Below are 12,344 nucleotides of genomic sequence, written 5' to 3'. Positions count from 1 at the left end.
GCTGCTGTTCGGCCCGTAAGCCGAAACCACAGTTAGAGACCTGTGCCCCACCCGAAGGCGGAGGGACATGACCCTTTCGTCCACTGGGGTGAACTCCAACACTTGGCGGCTAAGCTGGGGGCTCACGATTAAGCCCACACCAGCCCGCCGCCTCTCACCTTGAGCAACTCCAGAGTGGTAGAGAGTCCAACCCCTCTCTAAGGACTGAGTTTCAGAGCCCAGGCTATGTGTGGAGGTGAGCCCGACTATATCTAGACGGTATCTCTCAACCTCTTGCACCAGCTCAGGCTCCTTCCCTCCCAGAGAGGTGACATTCCATGACCCAAAAGCCAAGTTCCATGACCGGGGTTTGGGCCACCGAGGCACCTGCCCTCGACTGCCACCCAAACCACAATGCACCGGCCCCTTTTGAGGTCTCCTACGGGTGGTGGGCCCATGGGAGAGTGGTCCCACGTCGCTCCTTCGGGCTGTGCCCGACCGGGGCCCGTGGGAAAAGCCCCGGTCACCAGGTGCTTGCCTGCGAGCCCCAACCCTGGGCCTGGCTCCAGAGTGGGGCCCCGGTGACGCCAATCCGGGCGACGTAATCGGGTCCTTGTTTTACTCATCATCAGGGGGTTCTGAACCGCTCTTTGTCTGGCTCGTCACCCAGGACCTGTCTGCCATGGGTGACCCTACCAGGGGCTTAGGCCCCAGACAGCTTAGCTCCTGGGCTCACTCGAGCTCTCAAACTCCCCCACCACATTAAGGTAGCGTTCACATGTTAGTTCTTAAAGTCCCCCAATATCAAAAACAATATCCAATAAGTCCCTTTCAACCTTACCATGAACAACTTTGCCCAAACTTAAGGTAAATTTGTTGAAAGACGTTGTTATAGATTTACAAAACAAAGAAATACCCATAGATACCAGGATGAAATGCTCTCTTTTTTATTTTTACTAGCAGATGTGATGCAATGACAGAGCACAGGAATCTGCACTTCTCATTTAAGTCAGGTCTTTATTTAGATTTCTGAAATGTCAACATTTTTTTTAAAATGTAATTAACAGCTGTAGAGCTACTCCTTGTTTTAGAGTTTGTCCACCGACGTTCTTTTGGCAGGAACATTTGAAAGTCGTGCTGTCATGAACATCCTGAGAACAAGAACAGCTTGAATCCCCACCGGAGCCGGAATCTATTTTCTTGTATTTACCACGTGGAATGTCTTTCACTTCTGTTTCCATCCTAGTCACTATTGTCACTGTAAAGTAGAAAAGGTGAAAACATGAGTTTTTAATCATTTTAAAGGAGGGAGGGTGCACAGTCATTGCCACACCAAGACCCCTGCTGAAGCAGCAGTGGCAGCCAGGACTCCTCCAACACCCGCACGGTATAGCAGATAAACAAAAACCACCCGCTGGGTAATTACATCCGCCACCGAAGCCAGGGCCAGCAGGATTGCCACAAAAAAGTATTCAAATGAATGCAGGTAAACAATAAAATTTACAAATGATTTATAACATGACCATGCTATTGAGCAGTTTAATCAAAGTAAAAATGAGACGCAAAAATAGTAAGAGACAAGATTTTTTATTCCTGTTTGGATCAAAAGACACTTACAAAGCAAAAAAACAAACATCACAAAACAGCTTGATGTTTTTCTTAAACATGTCATTGCTGCACTTCCATGATGAGTTTCTTAGCCTGAAGTTGAGTTTAAATTAACTAAACCTCATCTAGGACTGAGTAGCTCAAATCACATGGCTTCAGTTCCAACAGAGCTTTTATTAAGGGATAAAACAGATTTCAGAAGATTGTAAAGACAGTTGGTTGTTGTGATGTCATCACATGCTCAACATGAAAGCCAGGATGGAGGCACCGATGGCTGCAGAAAGAGCAATTTTGCTGGATGGGGCGGCGCTGACCACCGTGTTGCATCTGTCTGTGCTGCAGCAGGTGTAGTTGGTGGAGTAGGTGGTGCCCAAGAATGTGCTTGTGAAGACTGCGCCGCATCCTGAGTTGTTAGACGCACAGCCTTGGAAGCTAAAACCCTTGAAGCTTGTGATTGCCGGGAAGGCTGAAAAGATAACGTAGAGTTTCATTTTAAAAATTGTTTCACCTTTTTAAATCAATTTTATTTTGTTTGACCTAAACAAGTGAAAGAAGAAAAATCTTGTGTTTGAATCTTAGACACCTACCAACTTGAAACAGAACTGAGTGGCCGAAAAAGAATTGTGGGCCTTCGGGCAGTGTGGAAAGGACTTACTTGAAACAGAGTTAAAGCAGGTACTGTTCGCATCTGGGCAGGTTTCATTTGCTGCACCCAAGCAGAATCCCAGCAGACCAAAGGTGCACTTGTTGCAAACCAGGGACTCGGCTGGAAACAAACACAAAACAAAGTTACAGCAAAAAGGACAGCAAAGTCATAAAATCAGATTTTGATTTTGTGAAAAACACTCTGGGTATCATTAGTTGAAAAAATGCCATACAAATAAAGATTGAATTGAATTAAATTGAATTGAGTTGAATAGAATTTGATTTAAAAAAAATGTCATTATGATCTCAGTAGTAGGTTTAAAAATCTGGACTTGGTTTTTAAAGTTGGAAACGTTTCCCCCTTTTGTCTAAACGGCTTTGTCAATTCTGAAATAGCCAGTAAAAGAGCTGGTGTATATGTGTTCATGGGGAGGAGTCAGGCCTGAAACTGGATAGTATTGTTTACGTAGACTAAATGGTTTTGGGTCATTAGGAGTCCTTTGTCCTCAGCTGGAGTTGGGGAGACAGTGGAGACCCTCCCCAACCTTGTCATCTCTTTCAGCTGTTAATAACCAGGTGAAACTGGTTTGGTTTGTTTGGGTTTCAGAACACTGCTGTAGATAGAAGGAAGAATAAAGAGACCACCGTTCCTATTAAGAGAGGTTTATCTTTCTTAACAAAGATAGCTTCTTTCACTCCCCGCTCAAATCATCCTTTCTCCCTGGCTAAAATTCAAACCTCACTTTCCTCGAAGGAGTGGTTTGTGGCCTTCAAATAAGGGTGTACTGCAGACTCAGGTCCTCTTGAGTTGGCTCTGAGATGCTGGTACAGCCGCTTTGTGCAGAGGTAGTTTGGTTTCTCCAATGTACTGTTCATTGCAGTTCTCCTTACAGTGCATACAGCACACAACATTGCTCTGTTTGTAGCTGGGAATTTTGACATTTGGATGAACCAGTTTTTGTCAGAGAGTATTAACAGGTTTGAGGTGAACTGGGATGTTGTGTTGTCTGAAAATCCAAGATATAAGGCCCAAGATATAAGGAATGGAAATACTGTTCGCTTTTGGCTTCTTTTTTTGTCCTGTTCCCATGTATGCTGGGATTTGGTGAATGACCAGTTGGGATGTCCACAGGTTCGGAGGGCTTGACGGATATGTTGTTCCTCTTTCTTCCTTCCATCAGAGCTTGTGGGCACCTCTTGGGCTCTGTGTTGTAAAGTCCTGATAACATCTAGTTTGTGTTGTAAAGGGTGGTTTGAATCAAAGTACAGGTCTGATCTGTGTGAGTACGCTTCCTGTACACTTCAACCTGGAGCTGTCTGTCATCTCCAATGATCACTGCACAGTCTAGAAAGGCTAGGATGTTCTTCTTTGCGTCTTCCCGGGTGAACCTGATGTTCTTTTCGACCGCGTTGATACAATCTGTGAAGGCCTCCATTTCCTGGCATTTGATCTTGACTCAAGTGTCGTTCTCATTTCTGAATCAGTGACTTGGAGTGGTACCTGGGAATGACTCCAGAGCTCTTCTCTCATCTTCTTCCATGTACAAGTTGGCCACAATGAGCCCATAGCACAGCCGTGCCTCTGCCTGTAGAAGCTTCCACTGAACTGGAAATATGTGGAGCTGAAGCACACTTCTAGCAATTCGCAGTTGTGGTCTGGTGTCAGTTCTTTCCTGTAGCTTAGAGTCTACTGCAGTAATCTCTTCCTCACTGCATTATGATGTATTTGTCATCTCAGTTGAGGTAAAGTGTTAAAATCTATTTTAAGAGGTACAGTTTAATTCTATTTACAGGTTTAGTTTTCAGTAGTTATTATATGACCAATTTTGAATTTCGTTTTCTTTAAATCTGCTCCAGTTTCCTGAATTAGAGTTCCACAAAATTGACTTTAAAAAACGAAAACTTTTTTTAATTCAATGCAAGAGCTTTATTATTTTTTTCTATTAATTAATGATTAATACAGATATTCTAACTAAATGTTTTTTTTCTATTTTGACTGTTCTTTTATTTGGTCAAAATGTCTTATTTTTCATTATGCAAGTAAAAGGAGTAATATAAAATCATTCTCACCAACAATGAGGGATGCAACAGCAACTACAACAGCAAACATCAGCTTTGCCATCTTCCTGTGTTGATTTGGTTGGCAGTTCTTAGTGAAGAAAGAGTCCTTTAGATAAGGTCCAAACTCCGGTGCTAACTGAAGAGATTGTCATGGCAAAGCTGATATTTATCAGATAGATGAAGAGATGGGATGGTACCAAAACTCCTTTCAAGTTTATCAGGTTTCTTTTTTTTCATTGTTATCTCAAGGAAATGATCATATAGATAACTGCTGACGCTGCATACTTTTGTGGAGGTGGAGCAATGTAAAGTGAAAATCTTTGACTAAATAAATGTTAACAATGCAAATCTTTCCGTTTTCTTTTGCAGTCTGGTTGTTTTCATTGAACAATTAAAGCCAAATATTTTGCAACTTTGGTTTACTTTTGGCTTAATGTGAACCTAAAGGTAGTTTGACCAAAAGCTCTTTGACAGAAATGACCTTTCACTTCAGACATTTGATTTATGGTTCTATGAGAGCAACCTGAATCGTATTTAGCATGACAACCTCTTGCACGACTGACTTGTTCAAGGGTTTGAAATGATTAATTTTTATTTTTAATTTTTACTTTTATTTATTCAACAATGGGGAAATTGTTCTCCGCACTTTAACCCATCCCCTAGGGGGAGCGGGAGACTAGCAGCACTCGGGGGACGACCTGCTCTAACACCTGAGCTAAACTGCCACCCAAACACGGCTGACAAGCCTGACAAGAAAATATTTATGTGATGACACCAAAGAGGTCCGTCTGGTTTACTCTCAAGCTTGACTTGATGTAAGATGAGAACAAGATTTGATCTGTCTTATGACTTGTATAAGGAGTCAACTCCATCACCTGTAGTAGTGGCCTATGTACCTGTGTCCAGTAAGGGTGGAACAATTCATTCTATTTTATTTAAATCTTAACTTCTAGCTGACAATAAGATTCACAGTTGATAGTGGTTTCTTTTGAACCTCAGGAATGAGGTTGTTTATTTATACGTAGATCACAACAATAAGAAAGTTATAAAGCATAAAAACAAACTTGTCATGGTACTTGGGAGAATCTTCTCCTCCTTTTCCCCTTCCCTTCTCTGCTCTTCCTCCCCAGATTGGACCCAGCCACCAAACACCTCCCTGAATGACTGTCTATCCTCCTGGACAATAAATCTATGACTACATTGATTCTTGTGTCCGTGATCTTTCCAGGTTCCAGCAACTCGGCCTGTTTTCGTTCCTCGTAAACATGACAGAACATCATTTAAGGTTTCTAAGCTTAATGTTTGAATGAAACATCTCATTGCTTAACTTTCATGATGAGGCTTTAAACCCAACGTTGTGTTTCACTACCTTAAATCTACTCAAAGACTGAATGTATCAAATCACATGGCTTCAATTTCAATAATGCTTTCATTCTGATTCAGACGGATTTCAGAAGATCGTAAGGAAAGTTGTGATGTCATCACGTGACAGCAAGGACAGAAGCATCAATGGCAACAGAGCCATTTTGCGGATGGGGCAGGGTCGAGCTGCATCTGTCTGTGTCGCAGCAGGAGTAGCTGTAGTGGTAGGGTACTGTTAGGAATGTGGCAGAGCTGGATATGCCATAGCCTGTGTTGTTTGGTACACAGTATGTTAAGCCAGGGACATCTGATAGTGATGGGTTGAGTATTGAGGTAAAAGTGAAAATGTTCAGTTGTAAAGAAAAAAGAGTTTGTTCTGATAACTGTAACCAGAAAACCAGTTTCAATTAGTTTTTTTTAATTAGAATCAAACTTGCCGACCAACAAAGGTTGCCCAAAACTTGAATAAATGTGGCTCTGGGATGACAGAACTCAAACAAGAACACACTACCTAGTTTTTGTTCAAACGAACAAACATTAGGTATTTGTTTTCACGTGTTACTTCAGACCTACAGGTGCTGTTAATGTTGGTGGAGGTTTCATTTGCTGCATTCATCAGACCAAAGGAGGCGGGGTTGGGACTCGACAGGAAACAAAAACAAAGCTAGTATGAAAAAAACACAGAAAAGCTGATTTGTGAATTAAAATGTCAGATGTCCTCAGTTACAATGTGTGTGCTCCGAATGTCAGGGAAAAAGTCCCAAACAGACTTATGTTGTTTATCGACTGAGGATGTGGATCCTTAATTAACTTAAATAGACAGATGCTTTACCTTTAGGTTGTCATGGTGGCCTGTCAGACTCCTCCCCCTCCAGCTCTGCTGCTCATTCTTCTCAGCTGTGACTACTCAACTCATCAAGCCACCTGCTACAAAAGGAGACCCAGCTTCATCATTCTTCGCCAGTCCGTTAACCCTGATGGTGCTTAGTCTCCAGAAGCGCTCTACGTTTGGCCCCCTCGTCTCTGTCTGAGTTAATCTTGTCTCGTCTCGTCTCGTCTCGTCTTCTGCACTCAGGTTTCATTCTCATGCCACGAGAGTCACCTGAGCCTTACCACCTCGAGCAGCAGCAGCAGCAGCAGCCACAGCTCACCACCGCTGACGCCGCCTGCCACTGTGAGCCACAGTCTCTGTGCTCCTCAAGTTCTCCAGCCACGCCACGCATCTACCGAGCCGCCGTGCTCCTCAAGACCACCAGCCATGCCACTCATCTAGCACCCAAGCCACGAACTTTGTCTCGCTCCTTGTTACATCTTACTTACCTTTTCACTTACCTGTCTCTGCCTTCTGGGTTTCAGCATCTGGGTCCGTTCCACGTTCTAGTCATGACACAGGTTTTAAATAAAAAAATGTTACCAGTCTGTTATTGACTGCTTCTTTGTTAGCAAGGTGTCCCTCCCCAGTAGGATGGGGAAGGACACCATGGGTGAGGGATCGTATGGCAGATTCCTCACCATTGTACTAAGGTGAAGTTGTTTCACATTTTCAGGGTCTTCAATTTCTAAATACCTTTTCAAAGAGCCTGCTTGTCTTCCTCTTGGCTTGTTTGAAACAATTTATTGTGCTATATATTCAGACTTTAGTCAGTGAAGAAAAGGGCAGACCAAGTCTCAGGGACCTGGTCTGCAAATGAGCTATTTGCCAGATGGCCTGACATGGCATCGGTCGCATCTTAAACTGTTAAAATGTTTTTTTTCCTGTCCCTTTAAAAAAAAAAAAGTTTGCAAAAACTCTACAAAATCTCTTGTGGAAAAATTCTGGTATGTGAGTCTTTAATTTTCTACGTTTTAATTGGGTTATGTCTGCTAAACTGTTGTCACTTTCACACCTGAATTTACTTTGATCTTTATCACATCTGCTTCTATTTTTTTTGTTTTGCAATTGCACCTGATTTTATTATGATTTTTATATCATCTGTTTTCATTTTATTCTATATCACACGTTTTTTTTTTTTGTTTAATCACACCTGGTTGTAGTTAGACTTTGATCACGTGTGTTAATTACCGGTACCTGCTGTTAGAGAATCAGTCTGGCTTCACTTACTCTCTTAGTCATAGCAAATGGCTTTATGTTGTGGGTTTCTAAAATGTATCATTTAATTAGTATAAGTAATAAAGTAATCTTTAATGTAACTAAATGAGGTCATTGTTCAATGTCGACAGTTTACTTATTGGGTCAGACACTTACAGGCGAACTGTAGCAGTGATGTAAGATCCATGGATCTTACATCAAATGGATCCATGAACGTCTTTGTTTTGCCTCATCTGAGCTGGAATCTGGATCTAAACTGTACGGCTGGATAACTCCGATATTGCTCAAAACAGCAAAATAATGTAATGATCGAACTGAGGCCTCTTTAAGAAGTTTCATGAATGTAAACATTAGAAACAAAATTACTCAGAGACAAAGTCGTTTATTCATATATTGATCACAACATGAAAGTTATAAAGCATCAAAACAAACATCACAGAAAGAGCTTGATGCTTGAATAAAACATGTCATTGCTGAATTTCCATGATGCCTGAAGTTGTGTTTTCTGATTCTAATCAAAGATGAAGTTTATTAAATCACATGCCTTCAATTTCAACAGAGCTTTCATTTGGATTAAGACAGACTTCAGAAGATTATAAGGAAAGTTGGTTGTTGTGATGTCATCACATGCTCAACATGAAAGCCAGGATGGAGGCACCGATGGCTGCAGAAAGAGCCATTTTGCTGGATGGGGCGGCGCTGACCACTGGGTTGCATCTGTCTGTGGCATTGCAGCAGGAGTAGTAGCTGTTGAAGTCGACTCCCAAGAATGTTGAAGCGTAGACTGTGCCACAGAAGGTGTAGTTAGACGTACAGCCTTGCTGGTTGAAACCCTTGAAGCTTGAGAGAGATGGGAAGGCTAAAAAAGAGAATGTAGAGTTTCATATCTGGAAAAGTGTTTTTTACCTTTTTAAATCAATTAAATTTTTGTTTGACCTTAACAAATAATCTTGTATTGGAATGTATTTTAATTAGACACTAGAACTGAGTGGCCAAAACAGAATTGTGGCCCTTCAGTGAAGATAGGACTTACTTGATACAGAGGTATAGCAGGTATTGTTATTCCCTGTGCAGGTTTCATTTGCTGCATTCATGCAGTATCCCAGCAGACCAAAGGAGCACTTGTTGCAAACCAGGGACTCGGCTGGAAACAAACACAAAGTTACAGCAAACAGAGATTCAACACAGACAGATGTATTTATGTGTTTTCTCAATGTAATACTTAAATGAGGCTTTTATTTTGTATAGGTCCGTTTTTGGTCAAACACTTCAAGCTTTTTATTATACAAGTAAACCATAAGTAGTATGTAAAATATAAATTCGTCTTACCAACAATAAAAGACACAATGGCAACAGCAACAACAAGCAGCAGCTTTCCCATCTTTGTGAGGTGATTTGGATTGGAGTTCTCCCCAAAAATAGAGAAGACAGCTTCTTTCAGATGAGGTTTAAAACTCCTTCAAAGCTCAGAGGTAACTGAAGAGATGCATGAGTGACACCAGGTTTTTATAGAATACATCAGAAGAAGGGATGGTGCTAAACAGTAAGTAGATATCTATGCTGTACTTTCACACAGATAAGTTATTATGGTATGGATTACTACAAATACGTTTGAGAAAAAACAAAGTGAAAACCTTTGACAAAACAAAACTGGCACCAAGTAATTCTAGCAGTTTCTTCCTCCAATCTCAAATTTTTCACTTGACAAGAAGAGCCAAATACTCTTGAACTTTCAACCCCCCCCTCCCTTTTTTTAAAACACCAACGTATAAGCACCAACATTTTAAAAAATAAATCTTATTTAAAAAGAATATGTTTGTTTTTTTGTGAGGTTACATGAAATTGCATGTTAATTAACTGAAGGGAAAAAAAATTCAAATAATTTAGTTGAAAATTATCACTGAAAACTGACTTAACTTTTATCATAGTAGTAGGTTTAAGGGCTTTCATCTGGACTTAGTTTTTTAAAGTTAGAAGACATTTGACCTCTCATTCGAAAGACTTTGTCAATTCATTGACAGAGGTCCAGATGTCCACAAGTCCAGACGACAGCCCCTAAACCTGCTACTATGATGGAATCAGCCTGGATGAATGAGAGTCTTCAGAGACATAACTTAACTTTTATTACAACATTTAGAAAAAACAGCTGCAACTTCCAGCTTTTTTGGCCAAAATTATCACAAAAATGCATGTGAGATTGTGGGTGGACTGTACATCAATACAGACCATAGAGTTTCTCCTTTTTTTAATTTTTGGATTCTGGTGTGCCGGGATTTTGATCAAGGAGAAAGTGTGCCTTGGCTCAAAAAAGGTTGAAAAACACTGCTGTATAGGATGTTCCTGCCAACATCAACATTAGAAACAAAATTACTCAGAAATGCGGTTGTTTATTTATATTTGTACCATGGTCTGGGTGAATACTCGTTTCTGATTGGCTGCTGGGTGTGCGTTAAAAAGTGATATACCACAGGACAACCGCACGGTGAAAAAATAAGTTCCAGTCACTTAAATCTTCTGTATCAGTGTGCTGGCTTCTTTAAAACAACCTTTAGCTTCCTCATCTGGACAAAAACAAGCGGTAAGAGGTGAACTTTCTCTCTGAACTGATTTACTTTATTCAACCCATCGGGATGATCAGCACACAAATATCGCTTTATATCCCTGAATAAAGGACTAAAAACTGGTTAATATTTATTTCTTTTGTAAGTGACCATGGGATAAGTGGATTAATGGCCTTCGAAGTATGCATTATAACTTCTTAACGCACTTCGCGGAAGCAACCGTCCTTCGCTTCGTGTCAGATGGTTCGGCCTTCCACGGCGTGCGTTAAAAAGTGATAATGCATACTTTGTCTGCCATTAACCCCTTACGTAGAGCACAACAAGAAGAAACTTATAAAGCGTTAAAAACAAAAATCATATAAAGTTTCTGAGCTTAATGTTTGAATGAAACATCTCATTGCTTAACTTTTTATGATGAGGCTTTAAACCAAATGTCGTGTTTCACTAAACTCAATCTAATCAAAGAATGAATATATCAAATCACATGGCTTCAACTTCAATAATGCATTCATCTGAAAGTGTCACAATATTTTTTGTCCTGTCCCTTTCAAATAAATAAATAATGTTTGCAAAAACTCTACCAATATCTAGCCTGGAAATCTTCTTGTGTGTGAGTCTTTTTAAATTTCGTATGTTTTATTTGGGTTATGTCTGCTAATCTGCTGTCACTTTCACACCTAAATTTACTTTGATCTTTATCAGATCTGGTTCTATTTATTGTAAATGCACCTGGTTTTATTTTTATCGCACCTGTTTTTTTGTTTAATCACACCTGGTTGTAGTTAGATTTTGATCACATTTGTTCCTTTTTTTTTATTTTAGTGGCACCTGTTTTTATTTTAATCTATAACAAACCTAGACTTTTCTTTTATCACACCTGGTTTCATTTTGATCTCTATTACAGCTGTCTCTTTTTTACATTATCATAGTTTGTTTTATTTTGATGTTTATCACATCTTTTTATTATTATTATTTGATCACATCTGGTTTCTTTTAAACGTTTTTCGCACCTGTTTTTTCTTTTCTTTAGCACACCTGGTTTTATTTTGAAACTATCAGAGCTGTTTCTTCTTCTTCGTTGTTAATTACCTGCAGTTAGAAGATCACTAATTCTCTTAGGCATAGCACATGGTTTTGCATTGTAGGTTTCCAAAATTTGTTATCATTTAATTAGTAGAAGTAATAAATTAATCTTCAATGTTACTGAATGAGGTCTTTATTCTATGTCGACAGTTTAATTATTGAGTCATGGCGTTTTCCCATCTTCATTAGGTCATTTGGTTCATAGTTCTCTTCAAAGAGTTGAGAAGAAAGCTTCCTTCAGGTGAGATGCAGAACTCCGTCACTGCAGAGATGCAACGACAGATATTTATAGGAGAAATCGGAGGAAGGGATGGCACCCGACTGTCGAAAGATGTTTATCCAGTTTCATCTCTTTACAGGGATAGAGGTGCAGCTCAAGAAAAAACCCTGCTTCAAAGGTTGTTTTTTTTCTTCCGAAAAATCATTTTATAAACACGATATATAATGCTGAAGATGTCAGGGTTTACTCTGCCTCACAGCACCTGTGTAGCTTAAAATTGAACTGTACCATTTTCTTGATCATTTGCCTAATTTATTATTATCTGATATTAAGGAAATAAAATTTGATTTGAAATCAACTTTAATAGCATCAGGAAGGTTTTAGTTTCGGATGTGGTATTAAAGTTGAACATTGGCTTCTTTTGTCACAGTTTTTTCGTGCGGGGGTGTGTGTGAACATTTTTCCTCCTCCAAAGAAAAACTTTGAGAACCACTGGGCTAAAGGGCCAAATGAGAAAAACTGTTTTTTTGTTTTTGTTTTTGTTATCAATCTGTGTCAGTATCCTGGTCACATGATTTAAATTTAGAAGTCTACAGTATTTAATCATGAATTATACAGTAGGAAACATTTCATTGAGCCCAGTTTTAATATTGACAAAAGGTTATTTTCAAAACCGTCGATTGCTTCATTTTATTTCTGGTCTTAAAAGTAATTTTGGTAAAAACGATGGATTTCT

The 12,344-nt window shown here is 39.8% G+C and overlaps 2 protein-coding genes across 2 annotated transcripts; both read right to left on the bottom strand.

Moving 5' to 3' along the window:
• Positions 1-1,547: 1,547 nt before the first annotated feature.
• LOC101156589 lies at positions 1,548-4,446 on the bottom strand. Its single transcript, XM_004073768.4, has 3 exons — positions 4,303-4,446; positions 2,243-2,353; positions 1,548-2,053 (listed from the first exon to the last, which is right to left on the bottom strand). The coding sequence occupies exons 1-3, from the start codon at positions 4,352-4,354 to the stop codon at positions 1,821-1,823; spliced, it is 396 nt and encodes a 131-aa protein (XP_004073816.1). The 5' UTR covers positions 4,355-4,446; the 3' UTR covers positions 1,548-1,820.
• Positions 4,447-8,106: 3,660 nt separating this feature from the next.
• LOC101156336 lies at positions 8,107-9,237 on the bottom strand. Its single transcript, XM_004073767.4, has 3 exons — positions 9,074-9,237; positions 8,778-8,888; positions 8,107-8,603 (listed from the first exon to the last, which is right to left on the bottom strand). The coding sequence occupies exons 1-3, from the start codon at positions 9,123-9,125 to the stop codon at positions 8,368-8,370; spliced, it is 399 nt and encodes a 132-aa protein (XP_004073815.1). The 5' UTR covers positions 9,126-9,237; the 3' UTR covers positions 8,107-8,367.
• Between the last annotated feature and the right edge of the window lie 3,107 nt (positions 9,238-12,344).

The sequence above is a fragment of the Oryzias latipes genome, chromosome 11, assembly GCF_002234675.1.
Source record: "Oryzias latipes chromosome 11, ASM223467v1".
Lineage (NCBI taxonomy): Eukaryota > Metazoa > Chordata > Actinopteri > Beloniformes > Adrianichthyidae > Oryzias > Oryzias latipes.
The sequence above is the reverse complement of the archived record's forward strand: the minus strand, read 5'-3'. Positions and strand labels throughout refer to the sequence as shown.

Coding starts and splice junctions, on each gene's coding strand:
- LOC101156589 (XM_004073768.4), bottom strand. CDS start 4,354: ATGGCAAAGCTGATGTTTGCTGTTGTAGTTGCTGTTGCATCCCTCATT. Junction 2,354..4,302: donor TGTTGCATCCCTCATTGTTG/GTGAGAATGATT, acceptor GTTTGTTTCCAG/CCGAGTCCCTGGTTTGCAAC. Junction 2,054..2,242: donor CTGCTTTAACTCTGTTTCAA/GTAAGTCCTTTC, acceptor TTATCTTTTCAG/CCTTCCCGGCAATCACAAGC.
- LOC101156336 (XM_004073767.4), bottom strand. CDS start 9,125: ATGGGAAAGCTGCTGCTTGTTGTTGCTGTTGCCATTGTGTCTTTTATT. Junction 8,889..9,073: donor CATTGTGTCTTTTATTGTTG/GTAAGACGAATT, acceptor GTTTGTTTCCAG/CCGAGTCCCTGGTTTGCAAC. Junction 8,604..8,777: donor CTGCTATACCTCTGTATCAA/GTAAGTCCTATC, acceptor TCTCTTTTTTAG/CCTTCCCATCTCTCTCAAGC.